Below are 25,085 nucleotides of genomic sequence, written 5' to 3'. Positions count from 1 at the left end.
TATCTGAAATAACTTTTTGAGGCTCATTTGTTAGGAGATATCTGAAAGTGACACCTCCTGAAATGAATATTTATTTAAGCAATAAATGAAAACTAGATGCTATTATTTTTATAATAATAAAATTGGAGCCTCCATATCCTCAGGGATACATGGTATTGTACTGGAATATAAGCAAAGCCCCAGGACAAACATACTATGAAATGAATGCTGTAAATAAGAGCATAGATGCAGTATAGAACAGAATATAAAATGTAAAATAGAGATGTTATTAGGTCTACTTTGGTGAGGGAAAAACAGAATTCTTGCATTGGTTAAATCTCAGAACCTTATCCACTCGTCTTTTTTTTTAATTGTAATTTTCAGTTGAGATTCATATGCAGTTATAAGAAATAATACAGAATGATCCCTTGCACACTTTCCGCAATATCCACATATTAACATTTTGCAAAATTATAGTTGATTATCATATGGACATTATTCTGATTTTATTCCGATTTTCCTAGCTCTACTGGTCCTCTTTTTTATGTATGTGTGTGTCTATGTGTGTATTGAGTTTTGTACAATTTTGCCCCTGATGTAGGTTCATTTATCCATTACTGCAGTCAAGATATTGAATAGTTTCAACACCACAAATATCCCTTATTTTGCCCTTTCATAACTACACTTAACTACCCTCATGGCCCTCCCTTCCTGTCCCAAATCCCTGGCAACCACTATCCTCCATCTCTAAAATTTTGGAGTTTCAAAACGTTACATAATAGAATTGTATAATATATGACATTTTTGGAATTGGCTTCTATTGCCCTTTTTTTTTTTTTTTTTTTAGGGGCGCACCCTCAGCATGTGGAAGTTCCCAGCCCAGGGGTCGAATCAGAGCAACAGCTGCCAGCCTACGCCACAGCCACAGCAATGCTGGATCCCTGACCTACTGAGTGAGGAGCCAAGGATTGAACCCGCATCCTCATGGTTCCTAGTCGGGTTCGTTAACCACTGAGCCACAAAGGGAACTCCTCATTTACATTCTTGTGTGTCTACGATTTAATATTTATTGCTGCGTTTTTCTGTGTATGTAGTACCTCTTGTTTAACCGTCTACTTGACAGAGGATGTCTGGGCTGGATCTAGATTTTTGTCTGTACAGACAAAGCCACTATGAACATTCATGTACTTGTTTTAGTGTGCATTTAAGTTTTCATTTCTTGAGATCAATGCCCAAGTGTGCAATGACTGGGTTGTATGGATAGTTGCATGTTTAGTTTTTGAAGAAGATACCAAACTGTTTCCCATTGTGGCTGTACATATGAGAGTAATCCAGTTTCTCTATATCCTTGCCTACATTTTCTTTTAGTGTTGTCCTTTTTTTTCTTTTAGTCATTTAGATAGGTGTGCAGTGATAGCTTATTATGATTTTCATTTTCCTCATGAATGATGGTGAACATCATTTTGTGTGCTTACTTTCCATTTGTAAATCCTTTTTGGTGAAATGTCTGTTGATATCTTTTGCTCATTTTCTAATTGAATTGTTTGTATTTTCACAGTTGAGTTTTGAGACTTCTTTGTATAACCTAGATACTAGTCGTATATAATATGGCTTACATTTATTTCTCCAAGTCTATAACTTGTCTTTTCATCTTTTTCACATAACTCAAAAGTTTAAAATTTTCTTTTTTTCTTTTAAGTTTAAAATTTTCTTGAAGTCCAGTTTATCAGTTTTCCTTTTTATGGCTCATGCTTCTTGTGTTAAACCTAAGCACTCTTTGCATAACCCTAGATCCTGAAGATTTCTTCTTTTTTTTTCCCTGAAAGTTTCATGGCTTCTTTTTTAATTGAACTGTAGTTGATTTACAATATTATGTTAGTTTCAGGTATACAACATAGTAATTTGATATTTTATAGATTATACTTCGTTATGATAAAAATATTGGCTGTGTTTCCTGTGCCAAGAAAATACATTCTTGTAACTTATCTATTTTATACCTGGTAGTTTTTACCTCTTAATCCCCCTCAACCATTTACTCCTCCCCTTGGTATATTTTGTTTTACATTTAAGTGTATGGTCCATTTTGAGTAGATTTTCTTTTGCAGTGTCAATTTTAGCTTAAGGTTCTTTTTCTTTGCCTTTCAATAACCATTTGATCCAGTACTGTTGGTTGATTCACTGCTCTGTTGACACATGACTCCACTTCCAAATTAAAATATTTTGGTCAAAAAAAATGATAAAGCATGTATAAATTATTATTATTATTTTTTGTCTCTGTAGGTAGTCCTGCCTTAGTCAGTGAGTACCTAAAAAGTTTTAAATGTGGCTACTTGCCTCATTAAAAGTTTGAAGTCAGAATCTACTTGGTATCTTGGCCTCTGGAATATATATCTATATGATTTTTCTTTTTTATCTATCATCAGGTGAATCCCAGACCTTGTTGGCAGCAGCAGTTGAGAGAGAACGTGCAGCTACAGAAGAACTTCTTGCCAACAAAGTTCAAATGTCTTCTATGGAGTCACAGAATTCTCTCTTAAGACAAGAAAACAGTAGATTTCAGGCCCAGCTTGAATCAGAGAAAAATAGGCTAAGGAAACTAGAGGATGAAAATAATAGGTGGGTGTGTTTCTTGAATATTATTCTTGATAGTTCATGGAATTTTAAAAGCAGTTTAAAAAATATATTGTTTATTTTTAGCTTCATAGCACTAAGAACTAAAAATGCATACTTTTAGTGTTTGAAGCCAGAGTCATTTCTAATAGGATATTATAGCAAGATAGGACTGGGATTCATTGAACCTTGCATAAGCTTTTGAAATTGTGTGGCACGTTCTGAATATATTTGCATTTTCCAGGGAAAGGATTCATTGCTTTAATCAGATTTTTTTAAAGAAATCTATTACCACAAAATAGTTGAAGACCTCTCACTGTAGTTATTTTAATATTATACGGATTTAAACATTGTTTCAGTCTTTTTATTTTATTTTATGTCTTTTGTTTTTTTTAGGGCCGCATCTGAGGCATATGGAGGTTCCCAGGCTAGGGGTCCAATCGGAGCTGTAGCTGCTGGCCTACGCCACAGCCACAGCAATGCAGGATCCGAGCCACATCTGCAACCTACACCACAGCTCATGGCAATGCCGGATCCTTAACCCACTGAGTGAGGCCAGGGATCGAACCTGCAACCTCATGGTTCCTAGTCAGATTCATTTCTGCTGCATCACAACAGGAACTCCTGTTTCAGTCTTTTTAAATAAATGTCTGGGCTCTGTGGAAACCACAAGCTATAGAATCCATCTATCTTATGTTATATTAAGGCTATGATTAGTGTTTTTAACCTCTGAGTTCTTCCTTGAAAATTTTACTTTTAAAAAAGTAGTCCAGCAAAAATGATTTATAAAATAATATATGAACTTTTGCAGACATTTTCATAGAACTCCCTAATAAGCTTTTGTAGAATCTGAACATATTATAGAATGGTGGTATTCAAAATTATTTTCAAAAAGTCTCTTTTTAACTGAAATCTTAACATAGAGCACCAATAAATGAAATACACAAAAGCAGTAGTGCAGCTTCTACATAAAAACCGAGTCATCTGGAAAATTCAGTTGGAAAATCAAGCTGGTAATAAAAATGACTACTAAATATATAACTGGAGTTAATAAGTAGTGAGTTTTTAATAGTATGTACTATCATCTTTTTTGTTTTAATTCCCTCTGCTTAATAGGTACCAAGTTGAATTAGAAAACCTAAAAGATGAGTATGTAAGAACACTTGAAGAGACAAGGAAAGAAAAGGTATTTCTATTAATGTTCGCTCACCTCTTAGGGCTTCCATTAGAGAAAGGCTGGGGATTAGTAGCAAACTAATGAGACGACAAGATGACATGGGTGACGTTTCTGCTTTTGGAACCTGGTCTTTAGTAATAAAACAAAAAGGAGTATATACCTTATGTTCCTTCCTAACTTTGAGGTTGACTTTTGGTGATGATTTAGTACCACAGAAATTATCTAACTTTATCTCTCTCCATTAGACACTGTTGAATAGCCAGTTAGAAATTGAGAAAATGAAAGTTGAACAAGAAAGGAAGAAAGCAATTTTCACCCAAGAAGCAATAAAAGAAAAGGTATTAAATTTCATTTTGCCCTCTTTTTGATGTATCCATTTAGTAGCTGTTGTGATTAATCATTATTATTTTATAATTTTAGCTCTACTTTATAAATAACTTTTCTTATGTCCAAAGTCAATAGTGATGAAGTCTAGTTGTTAAATCAGAATGGCTGCAGAACAATATAATTGTATCCAAAAAGATCTGTGATTTCTAGGATTTGAATTAAGGAAGTACTTGCCCCTTTTTAAATGAATTCTGTGGTCTCCTATTGACACTAATCCACCTCATTTGGCCCCATAGGCACCTTGCGAGTAAAACTCACAAGCGAACTGTTTGTTCACTTTCTTTTTGATTAATGAAGGTAATTTTTCTGAAGTTGTGTTTCCTGTATTTAAAGGATTGGAGTGGACTCAGTAGTTAGGATAATATATAAAAAAATACCTTATGTGTACACATTAAAATTACCTTTTGAGTTTATTTAGTTTAAAAAATATAGTAAGCAGCAAGATCCTGCTGTATAGCACAGGGAACTATATCAAGTCACTTGTGATGAAACACGATGGATGATAATGTGAGAAATAAAAATCTTTAAGAAATATGTAGTAAAAATAAAATGAATAAGCCATAAACTTTATGGTTCATAAATTTCATTGATAATCTTATTCTAAAGAAATAGATTTAATTGGTGGCATGTTATGTAATATGAAATAAGTAGTTCATATAATTATTTCAGTGAAAACACTCTCATTCCATTAAGAATAAACAAATTATGTTGTTGTAATATAATGGGTCCTGTGATGATTTGACCAACAAGTTTGTCTATACCTTTAAATTGCTAAATATTATGCCTTTGATAAGACTTCAGAAATTGCAGCTGTAACATTTAGGAGGAAACTGGAATGAATCTTTGTTGTGACTAATCCTAGATAAGTTTCTTGCTTTTCTATCATTTCACTTTTTAACCTGAAAAAAATTTTTTTTTAATACTTTAAGGAACGGAAGCCATTTTCTGTTTCTAGTACTCCCACAATGTCACGCTCAAGTTCAATAAGTGGAGTTGATATGGCAGGGCTACAGACGTCTTTTCTCTCTCAGGTGATGTTTATTTCTTATATGCATTTAGTTCTTAAACTGAATAACATTAAAGGGAGTATACAGATAGCAGTTCTCACCGCGACCTTACCATTCTATAGACAGTTCATCTGCATATTTTTAAGGCACTACTAATTGCTCTGAGGAAATATAGATGATTTTCTGCCTTTGATGAGAAAGTCACAGACATTTTAAAGTAAGAATTGACCAAGCCATTTTATTTGAACCTTATAATGAAACTATAGTAACTGAAGAACTATATGTGTTTTTTTTAATTAACATAGGATGAGCCTCATGATCACTCATTTGGACCAATGTCTGTATCAGCAAATGGAAGCAATCTTTATGATGCTGTAAGGATGGGAGCAGGATCAAGCATTATTGAAAATCTACAGTCTCAGCTAAAGCTAAAGGAAGGAGAAATTACTCATTTACAGGTATTATAAAAATTAAATTGAATTTTGAGACCCTATAGGTAGCACCCTTCATTTTCACCTTAATTCTGAGCAAGTTGAGAAATAAAATGAAATAGTGGCATGTGAAGCCCCAAATAAATCATGTATATTCACAATAAAGGATAGGTGGAGAAATTTGGAAGGATGGAAGCCAAATGGGCCTGCTGACAAGTGCCAGAATTAGGGAGATTGTCACAGGAAGTGCTGGGCTGGAATAGGCCTCCCCATATGCTATATATAGCCTGCTCAGTTAGGACTTAGAGGCGTCTTGGAGCAGACAGCTCCTTGTAGACAGCTTTTTCCAAAAATGAAAAAAAGGAGGTTGCTGAGCTGAGTATTTTATTCTTCCCAGATTCACCACAAAAGTAAGTTGCTCCAACTCCTCCTGTGAGGAAGGAATAAAGGTGACAAGAGATATTAGAATTCCAACATCATACATGTGAACGAGACATCATGAGTGGGCAGGAGGGAGCATCCTCCCATCTTTTCTTGCTTTTTAAAAACTTAATGCTGTGAGAAATGGTAAAGCATTTTACCTATTTTCATTGCTAAACTTGAAACACTCAAAAGTAGAATTTTCCTTTTTTATTCTTATTTATGATTTTATTTAGTTGAAAACATTTCTCTATTAAAGAAGATGTCCTTGAAATGGAAGAAAATAGATCAGAAAATTCTTAACACCAGTTAAGTGTGTGTAGCCTAGTGTTATACTTGAAGGCACAAATGAATTTCTTTGGTAGTTGATGATAGATTCTACCAGTATGACCTACATAGTCGATGCTACATTAAAGTATGTTTTTATTTCTGTGGGTTCTTGTAATTTAGAATAACTGAAATGTATACCATTTCCTTAGCTCAGAGAAAAATACAGAGTTGCATGTTTCAAATAGATGATTAGATTTTCTTCAAATCTTGTTCTCTCTTTGATAGTAAACCCTAACAATGATATACCCCGAGAAATTTTGAAACCCTTTTTGTGCCACTGTTTTCTTCTAAGAAAAGACTAGCTCAGAGTTCCCATTGTGGCTCAGTGGAAATTAATCTGACTATATCCATGAGGACGCAGGTTTGATCCCTGGCCTTGCTCAGTAGGTTAAGGATCTGACGTTGCCATGAGCTGTGGTGTAGGTCGCAGACGCAGCTTGGATCTGGTGTTGCTGTGGCTGTGGTGTAGGCCAGAGGCTACAACTCTGATTCGAGCCCTTATCTGGGAACCTCCGTATGCTGTGGGTGTGGCCCTAAAAAAGACAAAAAAAAAAAAAAAGAGCTAGCTCATGGTTCTATGTCAACATACCTATTTCTTAGAAAATAACCCATTAAATATGTTTATATTGGTGGGGTTATTAAAGTGGGGTTATATTAACAAGGTATAGTTTGATTTAAATTACTTTCTGCTAATCTTTCAGCTAGAAATTGGCAATCTAGAAAAAACACGCTCAATAATGGCTGAAGAGCTAGTTAAATTAACAAATCAAAATGATGAACTTGAAGAGAAAGTGAAGGAGATACCCAAACTTCGAACTCAGCTGAGAGTAAGTATTCTTCACCTAAGGATGAGTCTAAGATACTTCAATTTAGTTACATTAAATCTCTTATTTTTAGTTTACATAAAATGCCTATGTGCATGTTAGTGATTTTGTTTGATAATTAGAGTATTAATATTTGAGTAAAAAACTGTTTGGTGTTTTTTTTTGTTTGTTTGTTTTTTTTTTTCCCTTTTTTGGCTGCTCCTTGACACATGGAGTTCCTGGGCCAGGGATTAGATTTGAGCTGCACTTGCAACCTATACCTCAACTGTGGCAACACCAGATCCTTTCACCCACTGTGCTGGGCTTAGGGATTGGATCTGCATCCTGGGGCTGCAGAGATGCTTCTGATCCCATTGTGCCACAGTGGGAACTCAAACTTTAAAGATGAATCTTATCTTGCTTGTCACTTAGCCAAGGCTCATTAATAATCCTGAAATTTTGCATGATCTTAATAGTATTTTGTTGATTGATGTTATATGTATCATCACAATTAGTGTATTTGGTATTGGGAATTGCTGTTAAGCCATATGTGAGAATATGTTTTGACTTTTCTTATGGTGTAAATGCCAAGTAGTATGTAAACCACAGTGAACAAGAGAGACTGAAATTTCATCAAATGTGCTGAAATTAATGGGAGAAAAAGACAGATTAAGCTATATTTGGGTAGAATTGTAGATTTAGTGGAGAGATATGTTAAGGTTAATTCCCATCTGGCTTAAGGGGTTTTTTTAATTCTTTTATTTGTTATTTATTCCAACAGACTGAAGCATGAGTTTTAATTTTTATGAGAGATGACTGTACACTTTTGTTTAGATTGTAATGTGTTTTTTGATGGCTCACCTATGATAATAAAATATAATATTAGAGATTTTCTGTAGAGTTATTTATAAAATTATAAACAAATATATTTTATAGGATTTGGATCAAAGATACAACACTATTCTGCAGATGTATGGAGAAAAAGCAGAAGAGGCAGAAGAACTTCGATTAGATCTTGAAGATGTAAAAAATATGTATAAGACTCAAATAGATGAACTTTTAAGACAAAGGCTCAGTTAACTTCTGAAAATTACATTCCCATCAAACTGAATGTAAACATTTAATATTTAAGTCAGACTTCCAATAAATTCTTTTATAGAATTAGAAAGTGGAAATTACTGTAGAGTTCAAAAATTGAAAAAGAATTGTTTTATAGTATGTAGTAATATTTGCAGTTAAATTATTTTGTGCAATATTTGAACTTTATTTTTGAAACTTCTTCAAAGGTTTATTTTTTAAAGCGCCTTTTTTTTGGGGGGGGCCTTGAATAGCACAGAGATTTATTACTTTATCTTCATATCAATATGGTTAGGGAAGGAGAATGGTGTTCATATATCATATTGTAGATATATAACTAATTGTATCTATAATTTATATGTGTTTGTATATATTGAGAACATTTAAAGAGTGATAATTAACATATTGACACTTTGAAATCTTTCACATTTAAATCTTCAGTGTCTCTAATTCCTACTCATGAAAGTGGACATCAGGTGTTCAAGTAAAAAATTATTAAACCTGTGATTATTAAATTTTGAAGTACTTTTTCTTTTAAAGTAGAAGTCACACTGACACTTTGAAATTTAAAGGGTAAATAATTTAAACTTAAAAATTTTTGTGGTCTCAAATTTTATTTCACCCAGATTTCATGATTAAGTCTATACAAATTTTGGTACCTATTTGGAGAAAACTGTAGCTATTTAAAGTTATCTAGACATGATTGGATAGTGGAAAAATCTACTTAGAATGATTTTGTGATGGTATCATTAACATTAAAGTGGTTTTGAAGTATTGTCTTACTACCCTATAAAATGAAGTGAAGGTAATAAAATTACCAACAATTTTATTTTTAAAATTTATGGGAGTTCCTGTTGTGGCTCAGTGGGTTAAGGACCTGAGTTGTCTCTGTTAGAATGAGTGTTTGATCCCTGGCCTTGCTCAGTGGGTTAAGGAGCCAGCATTGCTGTAAGTGTTACCGTGGCTGTGGTGTAGGCTGCAGCTGCAGCTCCAATTCAGCCCCTAGCCTGGGAACTTTCATAGGCCATAGATGTAGCTGTAAAAAGAAAAATAATTTAATTGTTCACATTTTGTAAAGCCTTATTTTTGGCACATTAAAAATGAATGTTTGATATTACAGTATATTCATAACAAAATAGAGAAATTATAGGAGTTAAATTTGGCATTTTTTAATTCTCTATAGTTTATCATTTAATTTTTTTCTTGAACCTTTAAACTTAAAAATAGTGTGGAATAGCTGAAAAATATCTTTGCCTTCTTCCCAGCTGTGTTTTAGACTTGTGAAATATTTTGATACATTTTATTACTGAAAGTCATTTAGCTGCCCTTTACTGGCAAATAAAAACTCTCTCTTGATATTTAGTTAAATTTTAAACACTAGATCTTTAGAGTATGGCTACAAGTAAGCCATGTTGAAGATTCTGGACTGCTTTTCAGGGCAATTCAAGTGACCTCATTTTAGTTCTTTTTGTATTTAAGACAGTGTTTCTGTCATTGGATTCTGATTTGTAGCATTAACAGTCTTTTGGTGTGAACCAAATTCATTATAACTAATTTTCTATATTTTAATGGTAAAAAAGCAGTATAATAGCTTTTTGTCAGTTGGATTTTTTTTTTTTTTAATATTCAGGGGCTGACAGAGAATGACAAGACTGATAGCAATAAGAAATGTACAGAATTAGAAGATGTAGGAAACTTAAGTTACAATATTCTGTCAAGTGTTTGAAACTAGACGTTTAGGAATTATGAAATTGTTCTTTTAATATATCCATTAGAAGGGGGGAACCTTCAGTTGATGAGAAAAGATTGAAATAAAACTCCTTTACCTTTCAATTTTATAATATTAAATATTCTCTTTTCTTAATCCTTATTAACATTAGTAAATCAACTCAAAATTTTAAAGTGTTTTCAGTTTATTTAACAACGAGAAGCAGTTATTTAATATTTAAGTCTTTGGCTGTATATTACTATATACTGATCTTTACCCACAAATTAATAGCTGATGTTTGTACTGATTTTATTTCAGTATATGCTCAGATCTCTCAATACATTTGTAAGTTGAGAAAGTGTACTGAATTGCTTTCTTGACAAACTCCACTAAATGGCAGAATACCTATCGAATATTGGTTGCTGCATTTTGGTGTTTATCATTAAAACTGATTATCTATCCATGTTCTAATTAAATATTTATATTTTAATAGATAAGGAAATAGTTTGCAATGAGATGTTTCCGTTCTTGAAAGAAAATAGATAATACAAATCGTAGCAATGTCAAGAATATTAAAAAGGTGTAAAAGAGGTATGCACATTGTTGTTTTATATGAAACCAAGTAAGCACAGACTATGGGTATCCTTCCAACTCTTGGGAAGCTAAATTGAGACTACCATTTCTTTCTTTCTGTTTACCTCTTTTTTAAGAACTTCCAGTTGTACAGTGTTTAGCGTATGGGGATGTATCAAATGTATCTATACTGTGATTTAAGAGACTGTAAACCTGGATGATTTCTGACCTGGGAAAACATGTAGATTAAGTGAAAAGAAAAGTTTAGGAAAATTCTTTTCTTGTAATCCTTCGATTGACATTAGATTTATTAACTATACATTTTATTTAAATGCTTATTAAAAGTATGTGATTTATGGAGTTCCCACTCTGGTGCATCAGGTTAAGGATCCAGCATTACTGCAACTGTGGCATAAGTCACAGCTGTGGCTCCGATTTGATCCTTTGTTGGGAACTTCATATGCCGTGGGTGCAGCTGAAAAAGAAAAGGGAGAAAACATGTGATTTATAATATTTAGAAATTAGCCACACAAAAGTAGAAAATGACTAGATATTTTACCTTGTTTTGCCACTTTCTAGAATGTATACCTGTATGTTCTAATGTATCATAATCATTCATTTTCATTTAAAAATCAAATTTTCATAATTCTATTCAGTTTTAAACTATAACAACTTTAATTTCATATTTTGTAAAGGGCTAAAAATATTTAAACTACAAATGGCTATTATATTTTAATTCTAAATAAAAGATAATGTAAATAATAAGCATGGATCTAATTTGAATAAAGATTTAAAAATAGTAATAATGTATTTCATTTTTAACATGATTTAGAGTGGTCAGTACCAATGAGTGAAAATAGTTTTGTTTTATGAAGATACTGACTTGTATAACTTTGGAATTCTTAAGAATATGAGGATAGGCCTGGATTTTCTATGAGTTATATTACTAAGAATTTTATTAGTCTTAAAAATAGTTTTCCTAATGAAGATAGGTTTTTGGAAAATATAATTCTAAGACTTTACTTCTTATAATTAACTGGTATAATTACTGTAAGGGTGGTTTGTGTCTTTAAAAAGTCTTAAACAGAATCAAGCTATTCTTCTACAAGTCTTAAAACAGGAATTCCCGTCGTGGCTCAGTGGAAATAAATCCGACTAGGAACCATGAGTTGCTGGTTCGATCCCTGGCCTCATTCAGTGGGTTAAAGATCCGGTGTTGCCGTGAGCTGTGGTGTAGGTCACAGACGTGATTCGGATCTGGCATTGCTGTGGCTGTGGCGTAGGTTGGTGACTACAGCTCTGATTAGACCCCTAGCCTGGGAACCAATATATGCTGAGAGTGCGGCCCTCAAAAGACAAAAAATAATAATAAATAAAAAATTAAAGTCTTAAAGCATTTCTATATTCAAATTATAACAGATAAAATAAGTTATCCTGAGTTCATATTGCTTGTACTATTGAACTCTGCATCTTTATCCTTTAAAGTACTTTTTTTTTTCTCTTTACTACTGCACCTGTAGCACATGGAAGAGCCCAGGCTAGGGGCTGAGTTAGAGCTGCAGCTGCTGGTCTATATCACAGCCATGACAGCACTAGATCAGTAGCGCATCTGCAACCTATGCCACAGCTTGCAGGAATGTTGGATCCTTAACTCACTGAGGGAGGGCAGGGATCGAATCCACAGCCTCGCAGAGATGAGCCACAATAGAAATGACCTTTAAAGTACTTTTAAGTTATTGCCTTTACACATACCCATTTAACTTTTAGTAAATCAAGTTCCTTTAACAAGATAGAATAAGAATTAAACGTATCTTTCTTCTTAATACTTCAATGCTTTTTCTTAAAACTCATGCTTCAATAGTGCTCTCTCTTGTGACTCAAGAGAATTTACTCTTAGTGCTGCAAGAATTCCTCATCCTGACTTACTCTCAAGTAAGCTAAATTTTGTTTTCATTCCTCAAATAATGCTAGGCAAGGGCTAATGGGAGGTTTTTCCGTTTGCTTAACATTAAAATTCTCTTTTTCTTTTACAGGTAGTGGGCATGGTAGATGGAGGTGTTCCTTTCAGTTTTATGTAATGCCATGCCCATTTGTCTCTTGAAATTTATAATTTTAATTTTTACAGATACATATTATTAAAATCTATGATCATAACTCGTAATAGGAAACTTAGTACTTAGCTATTGTAATAGGCTTAACCTCAGAGTATTCATACATTTTGCTGTACTTTATGTGAGATTACGGGGTGCTGACCCAAAGCACAATCAGGGTGTTAGGTAGTAAAATGGTATGCATATCCTATTCTATTTAAAAAAAAAAAAATCAGGAACACATACGGTCCCAAGGATTTTCAGAAAATGAATTGTATACTTTTATTTATTTATTTATTTAGTCTTTTTAGGCATGCGGTATGTGGAGGTTCCCAGGCTAGGTGTCAAATCGGAGCTGTAGCCTCTGGCCTATGCCACAGCCACAGCAACGCCAGATCTGAGCTGCATCTGTGACCTACACCACATCCTTAACCCACTGAGTGAGGCCAGGAATCAAACCCACAACTTCATGGTTCCTACTCGGATTCATTTCCATTGCACCATGATGGGAACTTCAAATTGTATACTTTTAAAGTCAATACCATTATCTTTGTTTTTAAAATGAAGAAAGGTTAAATGATTGCTCAAGGTCATAGGGCAAATAAGTGGCAAAATTGGGATTTAATTTGTGCAGTTTGGCTCCAGAACCCATGCTGTGAACTATTAACTATATAAAGCTGCTTCTCTTACTGTTTTTCTAGTATATATAGATCAACTGTAGCATAAGATCAAATTTAGTCAAAATCTGTTTGCTTAAAATTTTAATACCTTTGAATTATGGTTTAAGCAGTTGAATATATCAGAGAACCAGTGAGCAATAATCTACTAATAGTTCATCATTTTTCTAACACTCTTTGTGAGCTATCTAAAATGCCGATATAAAAAAAAAACAAACAAAAAACAAACAAACAAAAAAATAAAAAATAAAAAAAATAAAAAAAATAAAAAATAAAAAAAAAATAAAATGCCGGTATATGAGCAGCAAACTTCCCACACACTTAGCAAACTAGTAACACAATGTAAAAATGATGATTATACAAAATGTCAAAGTTACATAAAATAGACCACAGATAATGAATCCCCATATACTTCTTAACATTTACTCTCTAACTGTTCAACAATTTATGGCCCATTTTGTTTCACTTATACTTAATTTATGCTTCCTCTCAACTCATACTGTTTTGAAGCCAATTTCAGATATGTGGACTTGATTATTTAAGTCTGAAATGTTTCTGTAAAAATTAATTTTACCTCATCAGCTATTTGGTTATTTGCATCATAAATCATATAGCAAAGACAGGGTAAACATGCTTTATTTACCAGTTTTCACAAAGTTGTCTCCTTTCTGTCATCAAAGATGAACATTGAGGTTTTGGCTTGTATATTTGGTTGATCAGTTGGATTTTTCGAATATAATATTTAAATGTATTTGTCCTTCATTACAGTTACCCTACTGATGCTTTAAATTATTCTAACTTTGGGGAGTTCCCGTCGTGGCGCAGTGGTTAACGAATCCGACTAGGAACCATGAGGTTTCGGGTTCGGTCCCTGCCCTTGCTCAGTGGGTTAACGATCCGGCGTTGCTGTGAGCTGTGGTGTAGGTTGCAGATGCGGCTCGGATCCCGCATTGCTGTGGCTCTGGTGTAGGCTGGTGGCTACAGCTCCGATTCAACCCCTAGCCTGGGAACCTCCATATGCCGCGGGAGCGGCCCAAGAAATAGCAACAACAACAACCAAAAGTCAAAAGACAAAAATAAATAAATAAATAAATAAATAAATAAATAAATAAATAAATAATTCTAACTTTGGCAAGAGGGAACTATCTCGAACTGATGCCTGAGTCCTTTTGATACGATCCTCTAAGCCTTTGGTTGCTTCTTACTCATGTAAGATCTTTCAGACTCTAGTACATTTCCTCCCCCCTATCTAAGATCATTTTTCTTCGGGCACCCCAAATTATCTATTTTTCTGTGGAGCCCATGTTCCTTAAATGGGAAAGCTTGCAGAGATCACAGTCTGGGCACAAGGGGTGCCTCTACTGTAATGTTGGTTGTCTCTAGGCCTCTTCAGTGGATAACGGAGGACAGATTTGTGTTTAAAGATAAAATGTATTAATTCACACTGTTACTTCCATTTCCAGTTTGAAACTATGGATTTTTAGGTAACTATCAGGCTTATGACTATGTTGCATTTCAAAAATTTCAGCTTCAGAAGTTCCCATTGTGGCTCAGAGGTAATGACTAATACTTATGAGGATGCAGGTTCAATCCCTGGCCTTGTTCAGGATCAGGCATTGCCGTGAACTGTGGTGTGTGTAGGCCACAGAAAGAAGCTCAGATTGTGTGTTGCTGTGGCTGTGGCCTAGGCCAGCAGCTGCAGCTCTAATTCAACCCCTAGCATGGGACCTTCCATATGCCAGAAGTGTGGCCCTAAAAAGACCAAAAAAAAAAAAAAAAAAAAGAAAAAGAAAAATTCAGCTTAAAAGATACCATCTTGATTACTTTTATTTGGTTTATCCCAATCAACATTGCCACCAGCAGTTTGCCTTCTGAAAACAATTTATTGTAATTCCCTTGGTCCTGAGGTTACAAATACTGTTTCAAAGTCTCTTGGGGAATTTCCGTAGTGGCTCAGCAGCAATGAATCTAACATCCATGAGGATGCAGATTTGATCCCTGGCCTTGCTCAGTAGGTTAAGAATCTGGCATTGCCCTGAGCTGTGGTGTAGGTCAAAGACTCAGCTTGGACCTGGCACTGCTGTGGCTGTGGCGTAGGCTGGCAGTTACAGCTCCGATTTGACCCCTAGCCTGGGAACCTCCATGTGCTGTGGTGCACCTTAAAAAGCAAAAGTAGTCACTTGGGATGGCATCTGGATTCATTTAGTTTCATTTTTCTGTCAATTTTCAGGGATTACTTCTTTAAAAATTAATTTTGTTTTATATTGTAAAATATTTATGATATTAAAGTCATCTCTATATAATGCATATTCTAGAAGTTATCTTCTTTGTCCCCTACCTTACATTCTCTCCTTCCCCCATAGGTAATCATTTTATTGTTGTTCTATTTGTAAATAATAATTTATATATATAAATAAATATACCCTTTCTTCAATAAAAGAGAGCATATTGTACATTTTTTTCTACTGTGCTTTTTCCACTCAATAATGTATCCTGCAGTATATAGTGATATTTCTTAATCCTTTTTTATATCTGCATTGCTCTACATTGCATGAAAATATAATCTATTCATCAGTCTCCTGTTAATAGACATTTGAGTTTATTGTTTTTTTGGGGTTTTTTTGTAAATCAACTATACTTTATTTATTTTCATTTTTTTATTACTCAAATGAATTTATCACATCTGTAGTTGTATAATGATCATAACAATCTGATTTCACAGGATTTCCATCCCACAGCCCAAGCATATCCCCCCACCCCCCAAACTGTCTCCTCTGGAGACCATAAGTTTTTCAATGTCTGTGAGTCAGCATCTGTTCTTCAAAGAAGTTCAGTCTGTCCTTTTTTCAGATTCCACATGTCAGTGAAAGCATTTGATGTTGGTGTCTCATTGTATGGCTGACTTCACTTAGCATGATAGTTTCTAGGTCCATCCATGTTGCTAAAAATGCTGGTATTTCGTTCTTTTTGATTGCTGAGTAATATTCCATTGTGTATATGTACCACATCTTCTGGATCCACTCCTCTGTCAATGGACATTTAGGTTGTCTCCATGTCTTGGCTATTGTAAATAGTGCTGCAATGAACATTGGAGTACATGTGTCTTTGCGAGTTGTGGTTTTCTCTGGATAGATGCCAGGAGTGGGATTGCTGGATCAAATGGTAGTTCTTTGAGTTTATTGTTTAAAGCTAAATTGTGAGCTGAGCCACAGTGGCAATGGAACTCTTCAAACTAAATTTTTTTTTTTTTTCTTTTTAGGGCTACACTTGTGGCATATGGAAGTTCCCAGGCTAGGGGTCAAATCAGAGCTATAGCTGCAGGCCTACACCACAGCTCCGGGCAATGCTGGATCCTTAACCCAATAAACGGGGCCAGAGATCGAACCTACATCCTCGTGGGTACTAGTCAGATTCATTTCCACTGCACCACACCGGGAAATCCTAAAACTAAATTTTAACATTGATATTTTGGGAAGGAAATTCTCCATTAAGAATGGCTCTCACATGGAGTTCCTGTTGTGGTGCAGTGGAAACAAATCCGACTAGGAACCATGGGGTTGCGGGTTCGATCCCTGGCCTCGCTCAGTGGGTTGAGGATCCAGGGTTGCCATGAGCTGTGGTGTAGGTTGCAGATATGGCTTGGATCTGGTGTTGCTGTGGCTGTGGCTGTGGCATAGGCCAGCAGCTACAGCTCGGAATAGACCCCTAGCCTGGGAACCTCCATATGCTGAAGGTGCGGCCCTCAAAATACAAAAAAAAGAATGGCTCTCACAGTATGATAGAACTCAACCTCGTGTTCTTAAAGCCCTGTCACATCTTGTTTCCTCTGAGTCTGAATGACCACGAATTAATATTTAGCCATTTAAGATAGCACCACATGGGAGTTCCCACTGTGGTACAGTGGGTTTTGGATCCAGCATTGTCTCTGCAGCAGCTGCTGAGGCTCGGGTTTGATCCCTATCCAGCGCAGTGGGTTAGGGGTCCAGTGTTGCCAGAGCTGTAGGTTGAAGTGAGACCTGGATTCCATCTCTGGCCTGGGACCTTCCATGTGATGTCAGTGCTGACAGAAAACAAAACAAAACAAAAAACAAAAGAATGCTCACCTGTCGACAGTTAGATTGGTTTGGCTGCCCTTGCTATGAGACTAAACTATTTTTAGGAGCTTCTCTCATATATTGTTCTCATGTGTTCTTAAAAAAAACCCAAACTATATATATCCATATATCTTTATTGTGTATCACTCAGCAGCAAACCAGCTTGCTTAGATTTTAATTTTTTAATTTTTTTTTTTTTGTCTTTTGAGGGCCACACCCACAGCATATAGAGGTTCCCAGGCTAGGGGTCTAATCGGAGCTGTTGGTCTACATTGCCAGAGCCACAGCAATGCCAGATCTGACCTGCGTCTGCGACTTATACCACAGTTCACAGCAATGCCGGATCCTTAACCCACTGAGCTAGGACAGGGATCGAACCTGAAACCTCATGGTTCTTAGTTGGATTTGTTTCCGCAGGACAGGAACTCCTAGACCTTTAAATGACTACAATTCTCTTTGAATCAACTAACAGGAAATCTGTATTTCCAATACATGACAAAAATAGGTTGGTGGCAAGTAAGCTGAGAAACCACATTTAAAAATTACTGTCTTTATTGGCAAGGAGTGTGCCAAGTATGAAATGGAGTAGTAGTTCCTTTAGAGGAAAAGTCTTTTACATGAAGAATGAGTTCATATTCTAAAGTGCTTTAGAATAATGCCTGGTACATGTCAAATACCACATGTGTTTTTGCATCCTTATTTGGAAAAAAAGCATCCAGATAATATTCCTCATTTATCAGGTTACTAATGGAACTAGTAACAATTCTCATAACAGTATCTAAAAAGAATTATTTAAAGAGTATGTAAGCCTTTAGAAACAAACTTGTGTCTTCTTATGATCACAGTACTTAATACTACTGGTGATTTTATGTGTCTGAGCATAAATTTATTTTGATGGTATTAACTTTTCCCAAGTTCAAGTTGACATCATTTAATGTCAACTCCACTGTTCTGTATATTACACAGCATATTACAGGAACCAAGGGTGCCAAGAGTAGCAGTGTGGGAGATGGGCATTCAAATCATGATAAAAAATAAAAATAGGAGTTCCTGTCGTGGCGCAGTGGTTAACGAATCCGACTAGGAACCATGGGGTTGAGGGTTCGGTCCCTGGCCTTGCTCAGTGGGTTAAGGATCCAGCGTTGCCATGAGCTGTGGTCTAAGTCGCAGACGCGGCTCGGATCCCGCGTTGCTGTGGCTCTGGCGTAGGCCGGCGGCTACAGCTCCGATTAGACCCCTAGCCTGGGAACCTCCATATGCCCCGGGAGCCGCCCAAGAAATGGCAAAAAGACAAATAAATAAATAAATAAATAAAATAATAATAAATAAAAATAAGGAATTACAATTCAAATCGTTATAAAATACTCAAATGATAAAAGCCAAATTCCACCAAGTGGCATTTGAGCTTGGTGAGTTTCCGGATAGTGACGGAGAAGCAAGACTACTAACCACAACATAAAGTGAAAGGACTCCAAAGAATCCTTACCACCACCATAAAGTGCCGCCAATGACGTCTAGGCCCAAATACGAAAGCTAGGGCGGTAACCTCTGCCTTAATTAAGAAAACCATTAAAAATCTGCCTCAGAGCAAAGCAATTCATAATGACGAAGGGAAGGAGAGTCAGGTTTTCAACCCAACTCGTCCCAATGTCCTTAAAGCGCCTTGTCGTTTTCTCCCCAAGAGGACAGGCCTGCTTCTTCTCCGTCCGCTCTTCTCCGGCTCTTCGGGGGCCGCTGGCTCAGAGGTTCTGATCCCAGCGGGAAGGCGCAGGGAACCGTAGGCGGTGCCTCTCGAGCCCAGTCTCCTCAGCCCCACAGCTGGCCCGGCGCGCTCAGCGCCCGCCCGGCTGCCGTGCCCAGGCCCCTGCCCCACCGCCCTCTGAGGGGCCCGCCTCCCGGAGCAGGCCGGCCTAGGTGTCCCGGCGGCTCCCGGGCGCCCCCTGGCCCGGCTCCGGCGCCCGAGGTTTCCGGTGAGCAGCAGTCGCCGGTTATGACGACTCCCTCCTTCGGAGCAGCTGCCGCCGTCGCCGCCTCCTTCTCTGCAGCCCCGGCTTCTCCGGCTTCAGGTGGGATTCGCAGCGCGATCCGCGGAGCCTTCACCTGCCCACTTTTCTGCCGCGGCCGCGCTGCCAACCTCTTGGCTGTGAGCGTGGTGGGTGCTTCCGTCCGCTCCCCGCGCGGCTCCCCGGCGGGCTGGCGCCTTTCCACCGGTTCGCCTGCGCCTTTGCATCGCCAGAGGGCCGAGGTGGCGAGCGTGGGGAAGCTTACCCTGACCTCAGGGTCCCAAGCGCTCGGTCCCTTCACGGTGCCTGCAGCGGCGCGCAGGATCCCGGGGGACCCGCCGGGCACGGGGGAGGACGTTGGGTCTCCAGGCCCGCGCCCCCTTGACCGGGTTTCCCAGACCGGGGCGGAGCCGCTCTCCAGGCCCCTCCCAGGCGCTCCGGGGACTGGGGAGGGGGTGGTGCAGAGTGGCGGGCGGCCTTCGGGAATCTCTGTGCCCCGAAACCCAGCGCTGCATCCTGACCGCGGAAGGGCGCTCACTGCTGACCCCACCGCCCGGGTTCCGCGGACGTTCTCCCTGACAGCTGATAGACCTCACCTGCGCATCTCAGGCAGCCAGGCCTTTTCTCACCCCCTGCCTGGTACCGACCGCGAGACTTCTAGCACTAGTTGGGGGGAGCCCTTTAGCAGTTCTTTTGGGTCTCAGGTGCATTTAACTTTTCATCTGTCCACTGCCTTCTTTAAAGTTTCCCAAGCTCTGTCACGGAGCACCTCCTCCTCTCACCCACCGTGCTCCCTGTGAGCCACGGGGTTTCACTTCTGATCATCTTTCAGGCTTTTTCGTTTTTTTCTTCCCCCTTTCTTAGGCCTGTGAAATCCAGTCAAGGGATACAGAAGTGGAGGAAGCCAGCTGCTTTGTGTTGAAAGAAAAAGTAGCTAAGCCTCTAACGCTTCCGTCTGCTGAACTGCGGCTGCCCTTCCCTGGAGGGCTCTCCTTGCGAGTGGATTCAACACCAGGAAGGCTGTTGGCCAAGCCCTGGGGTTGTGCTTTCATGCAGCAGCAGCCTCCTCCTTCTAGTTTGTGCAAGTGGGTACGTGCCCTCTGCAAAAGCCAGGTGTCTGATCTGAGTCTTTAGATGTTTCCCTTGCCATCAGCTTTGCTCCTTCTCCATGGATCAGTGGGTTTTAGTTATGGCTAGAGCTCAGTCTACCACAGTGGACTTGGACCAAAGGTCGGGACTTGGTCATAGTAATGACCTTATTTCTGGCACGTATGTGTTAAAGGATAGGCTATTCTGTCTGTTACCCCGGAGGACCCAAATGGTAATAAGGCCCAGGGAGCAGTGTGATTGTGAGATTGGGACTGCTGAGGTAAGAACCAGGCAGATTATTTGTTCCCAGGAACATTTTATCTGCTGAGTGTCCTGTTGGTCTGTACCACTTGGTTCCTGTATAAAGTGAACTGTCTCGTTCCTGCTCACTGTGAGAATCTGGTCTGTTAAGTCTAGTGTGTGAAAGTCTACCTTTGCATCCTTTTAAGGTAATATGTTTCATTTCTGACAGGATTTAGATAACTGAAACATCACAGCAGCTTCTGGGTGGTTCTGCGGGTTGAAGAGGTAAATGTTTTCATTACAAAGTAGAGTCACTGTCACCATTAAAATGTATTTTTTTTTCAGTTCTTTCTAATTTAAATTAAAAAAAAATTTAAAATATTTTATGGCTGAATCTGCAGCATGTGAAAGTTCCCTGGCCAGGGATTGACTCCGAGCCACAGCTTCAACTTACACTACAGCTTCAACAACTCCAAATCCTTTAACCTAGCTAGGCTGGAATCAAACACGCACGTCTGCAGTGACCCAAGCAGCTGCAGTTGGATTCTTAACCCACTGTGCCACAACGTGAACTCCAACAGGTATTTTTAGGTTTTGTGAAATAGCTATCAACTGACTTTTGGGTCAAAGTCCTAATTAAAAATATTAAGTCAGATCCCCTGTACAACAGATAACAATATACTCTTCAGAGTCACCTGAAAAAGCCAGTATGTTTACCACTCCAGAGGGGAAAAGGATTTCTTCCTGGTCTCCCCATTGTTCAGTTACAATTCCCTTGGTTGGAACTTGAGGCCTGATTGAATATAGCAGTCTATTTCTAAAGACCTCATTTTTATCATTGATAGACAATGAAGACTGATTTTGAACACTGGGTTTTCCAGTTTGTCCCACTGTGGGGAGTTGCTAATGTGAACTAGGGCTCTATCATCTGGTAGAAAAAGCACATTAAAAAAAATAGAGCAAAGAAACCTAAAGTGAACCCAAAATGGCACAATTATTATCTGTGAAGTAAAAGCAAAATCTGGTTTAAGATTTATTCCTTCTGGGTTTAGTTAGAAATGCAGTAAGGTCTGTGACCAGTGGCTCTTTTCACAGTACTAAAGCCAGACCGGGTAAGCTTAAGGGCACAGCTTCTGAGGCAGATTGCCTGGATTTCATTCCAGTAGAGTTCTTAGTCTTAGTTGCTAATATCATAGATTGTTATTATATCCACCAGAATATAAGCTTCACAAGGGTTTTCAACTGCATGTTGCTCGATGCATCCTTGGAGCTAGAAAAGTACCTGGCACGTAGCATGCTCTCATGTACTGTAGAGACTGCTAGTTTTTATTCAGCAGGTACACACTTGCTCAGAATAATTGCACTTCCTTTCTTCTCTCTTCCTGGCATGTTTCCCTGTTCGTCCTGCAGATGTCAGCTCAGAGATTACATAGCAACCACACCTCATCCCCTGGAGCTTTAAATATTTATTTAATAAACACTTAGCATAGCATTTAGTGTGCCAGGTACATCTAGGCATGTTACCAATATTTAACTCACAACAGCCCTATGAGGGAGATTCTCTCTGATTTCTGCTTTACAGCTGGAGAAGCTGAGGCACAGAAAGGTTAAATAACTTGCTCAAGGTCATACAGCTTAGGAAGCGGCCTCGGTGGCCTAGCTTCAAAGCCCATGTGCTCACTCAGCAGACGATGTTGTCTACCATAATACCTTACTCAGGCATCAGCAAATAGGGTCTTGTCAAGATGCTCCTCCTATCTTTGTCAATGAAGTTTTATTAGTACACCCTACCCCACATTCCTCTAGCATAGCCATGGCTGCTTTACTGACAAAGGCCCTGTTGAGGAGTTGTCACGCAGACTCTCTGGCCTGCAAAGCTAATGACATTTACTACCTGGCCCTTTCCAGAAAACGTTTGCCGGCCTCTGGTTTATTTGATTCAGAGCCCTTGTCATCGCCTGAAGTTATTTATTTATTTGAGTGTTTATTTTATGTCCATTGACTTGATTGTAAACTGGATGAGAATAGGGGCCTTTCCCATTCTCTTCACCCCTCTATGCAGTGTCTGGCCTATAACCAGTACACAATCAGTATTTGTTGAGTAAAGGAACATTATTCAGTGAGGTAGTGAAGTTCATTGTCATTGTGCTTAGTCCTTGATTTCTGTGAATTTTGAAGGATATGTCTTTTTTTTTTTTTTTTAAAGGATCTGTCTTAACGAGGATGTTTTCCATTTGACCTTTAGGTTTGGAGGTTGCTATGTTAATGTTGCTTGTCTTTGGAGCATTGCTTCATGAGGTACCCCTGAGTGGCCAAGACAAGGCTCCTCCCCAGGCTGATGGCATTCTGGGTGCCCCTCTGTTCAACTATGCCAGCCTCCGCCTGCCGGAAGAGCATATTCCCTTCTTTTTGCACAATAACAGGCACATTGCCACAGTCTGTAAGAAGGACTCACGTTGTCCTTATAAGGTAAATATGATTTCTTCTCTTCTTGTATATTTTTAAACAGATGCAATTTAGCCTGGCTTACCAGTTCCTCTATGACTTGAACCTGAAGGTTTACTTTTATCTCTTGGTTGTTAACTGTGGGTCAGTCAGTGTTTGTATTTCATCTAATGCTTCTCAGTAACTCAACCTGGCTTAGAATTAGGTCGTGGTCCCAAGACTGAGATTTAAAATCTAAGACACTAGTAAAATAAATAGGCAGCCTATACTATTTGTAGACTCTGTAAATAAAGTATATTAGATTTGATGCAGAGAAGAATAAAGGTAACTAATGAATCTTACATCTCTTCTTTCTTAAACTGCACTCAAAGGGGTGTCTTAGCAACTTAATTTGGTTACTAATGCGGCCACCTCTGCCTCCTTAGAATTAAGACTGTTACTGTGGCCTTCCTTCTGTTTTTAGAGTTGTTGGAAAGGTTGCAAATTGGAGCCCATTAAGACATCTCAGCGGCCTCAGAGATCAAAGCTGGGCCATGTGAGACATTTCCTTTCCCATGGTGCGGGCACAGGAAGTGTATGGGGAGGGCAGACTGGGAATCCTCCCAGCACTGCTCCTGGGGCTTTGCAGACAGCATTCTGGGCTCCCTGGCTGGCAACTGCTGCATCCCCCGAGGTCTGCAGAGCTGTGACATCTTCTGGAGTCTCTGTTGATCTTGATTATCAGGTTCTGAGCCATTCAATTTAGTTCTGATTCTTGCTGGTGATAGACATTCCAATCTTTATGACTTTCTCAGGACTGATTTTAGAATCCATTTACTCACTGATTTCATTAAGCTATTTCAAGAAATTCCAGATCAGGGGCTCCCCTTGTGGATCAGTGGGTTAAGAATCTGACATCCTGTCTGTGAGGATGAGGGTTCGATCCCTGGCCTCTCTCCATGGCTTAAGGACACTGCGTCGCTCCAAGCTGTGGTGTGGGTCACAGATGTGGCTAGGATCCAGTATTGCCATGCATGTGGCATAGGTCTGCAGCTGCAGCTCTGATTTGACCTCTAGCCTGGGAACTTCCAAATGCTGCAGGTGCAGCTATAAAAAAGAAAAAAAAAAAAAAAAGGAAAAGTAATTCCAGTTCAGGTGGTCTGTAGTCGTCTCATTAAAACCCAGACTTTTGTTTAGTGGACAGACATGGTGAGGAAGGATGGTGATTAGGGGTAATTATTGTTAAGGATCCCAGAACTGCTTTTCTTAGAATTTACTTATTTCTATTACATGGGTATGTATTGCAAAATGGAAAAGTGAAAGTTCTATAAAGATTTGTTTTCTTCATGGGAAAAATCTAAGAGTCCTCTCTAAAAGTCAGAGGAAGGTAAATCCGCCTAAACAGACATCTCTTATGTTCCAGAAATACTTAGAAAATTTAAAGTACTGCTGGGGTTATGAGAAATCCTGCAAACCACAGTTCAGGTTTGGTTACCCTGTTTGCACCTACGTCGACATGGGATGGTAAGTTTCTGGATGGAATTCCTCTTCCTCTGTCCTTGATCTTCTTTCTCTGCAGTGTATGCTACTGCCCCAATTCCCAGCAGTATTAGAAAGTAATTCCTTTAGATATAAATTTGCTTATACAGTCATGAGTTCAAGTTGACTGTCTCCCTCTGGGGCAGGAATATCTATCATTTCCTCCCACAGAGGGAGAAAACAAAATATTTTCCTCCAACATATGCTAAAAAGATAAATGGATGATTTCCTCTTGATTCTGGAGGGGAATGTTAAGTATAATCAGTATTTCCAAGATATTCACGGTTAACAGAGTAAAGAAAATACATTAATTAACAGTTCATTGTCTTCATTTCCAGGTTGATCCTAACTTCATATGTTTCCATTGTGAATTTATTATAAGGGGGTAGGGTATTTATTAACTTAGTTTGCTAACTTTATGTCC

The 25,085-nt window shown here is 38.1% G+C and overlaps 2 protein-coding genes across 3 annotated transcripts in view; both read left to right on the top strand.

Moving 5' to 3' along the window:
- Positions 1–13,496, top strand: part of TMF1 (TATA element modulatory factor 1) — a 35,347-nt gene extending 21,851 nt beyond the window's left edge. Inside the window, exons 11-17 of the mRNA XM_021069200.1 lie at positions 2,403–2,595; positions 3,706–3,775; positions 4,012–4,104; positions 5,083–5,184; positions 5,466–5,618; positions 7,043–7,168; positions 8,081–13,496. Of these exons, the coding sequence (XP_020924859.1) occupies positions 2,403–2,595; positions 3,706–3,775; positions 4,012–4,104; positions 5,083–5,184; positions 5,466–5,618; positions 7,043–7,168; positions 8,081–8,224 (881 nt within the window). The 3' untranslated portion in view covers positions 8,225–13,496. The remainder of the gene's footprint in view (positions 1–2,402; positions 2,596–3,705; positions 3,776–4,011; positions 4,105–5,082; positions 5,185–5,465; positions 5,619–7,042; positions 7,169–8,080) is intronic.
- The window catches only part of EOGT (EGF domain specific O-linked N-acetylglucosamine transferase), a 39,594-nt gene continuing 33,803 nt past the window's right edge, over positions 19,295–25,085 (top strand). Inside the window, exons 1-5 of one of the 2 annotated variants that reach the window (XM_021068244.1) lie at positions 19,295–19,429; positions 20,231–20,455; positions 20,928–20,983; positions 22,944–23,167; positions 24,546–24,646. In XM_021068244.1, the coding sequence (XP_020923903.1) occupies positions 22,958–23,167; positions 24,546–24,646 (311 nt within the window). In that variant the 5' untranslated portion in view covers positions 19,295–19,429; positions 20,231–20,455; positions 20,928–20,983; positions 22,944–22,957. 2 annotated transcript variants of the gene reach the window in all.

Source organism: Sus scrofa, chromosome 13 (genome assembly GCF_000003025.6).
Source record: "Sus scrofa isolate TJ Tabasco breed Duroc chromosome 13, Sscrofa11.1, whole genome shotgun sequence".
NCBI lineage: Eukaryota > Metazoa > Chordata > Mammalia > Artiodactyla > Suidae > Sus > Sus scrofa.
The sequence above is the reverse complement of the archived record's forward strand: the minus strand, read 5'-3'. Positions and strand labels throughout refer to the sequence as shown.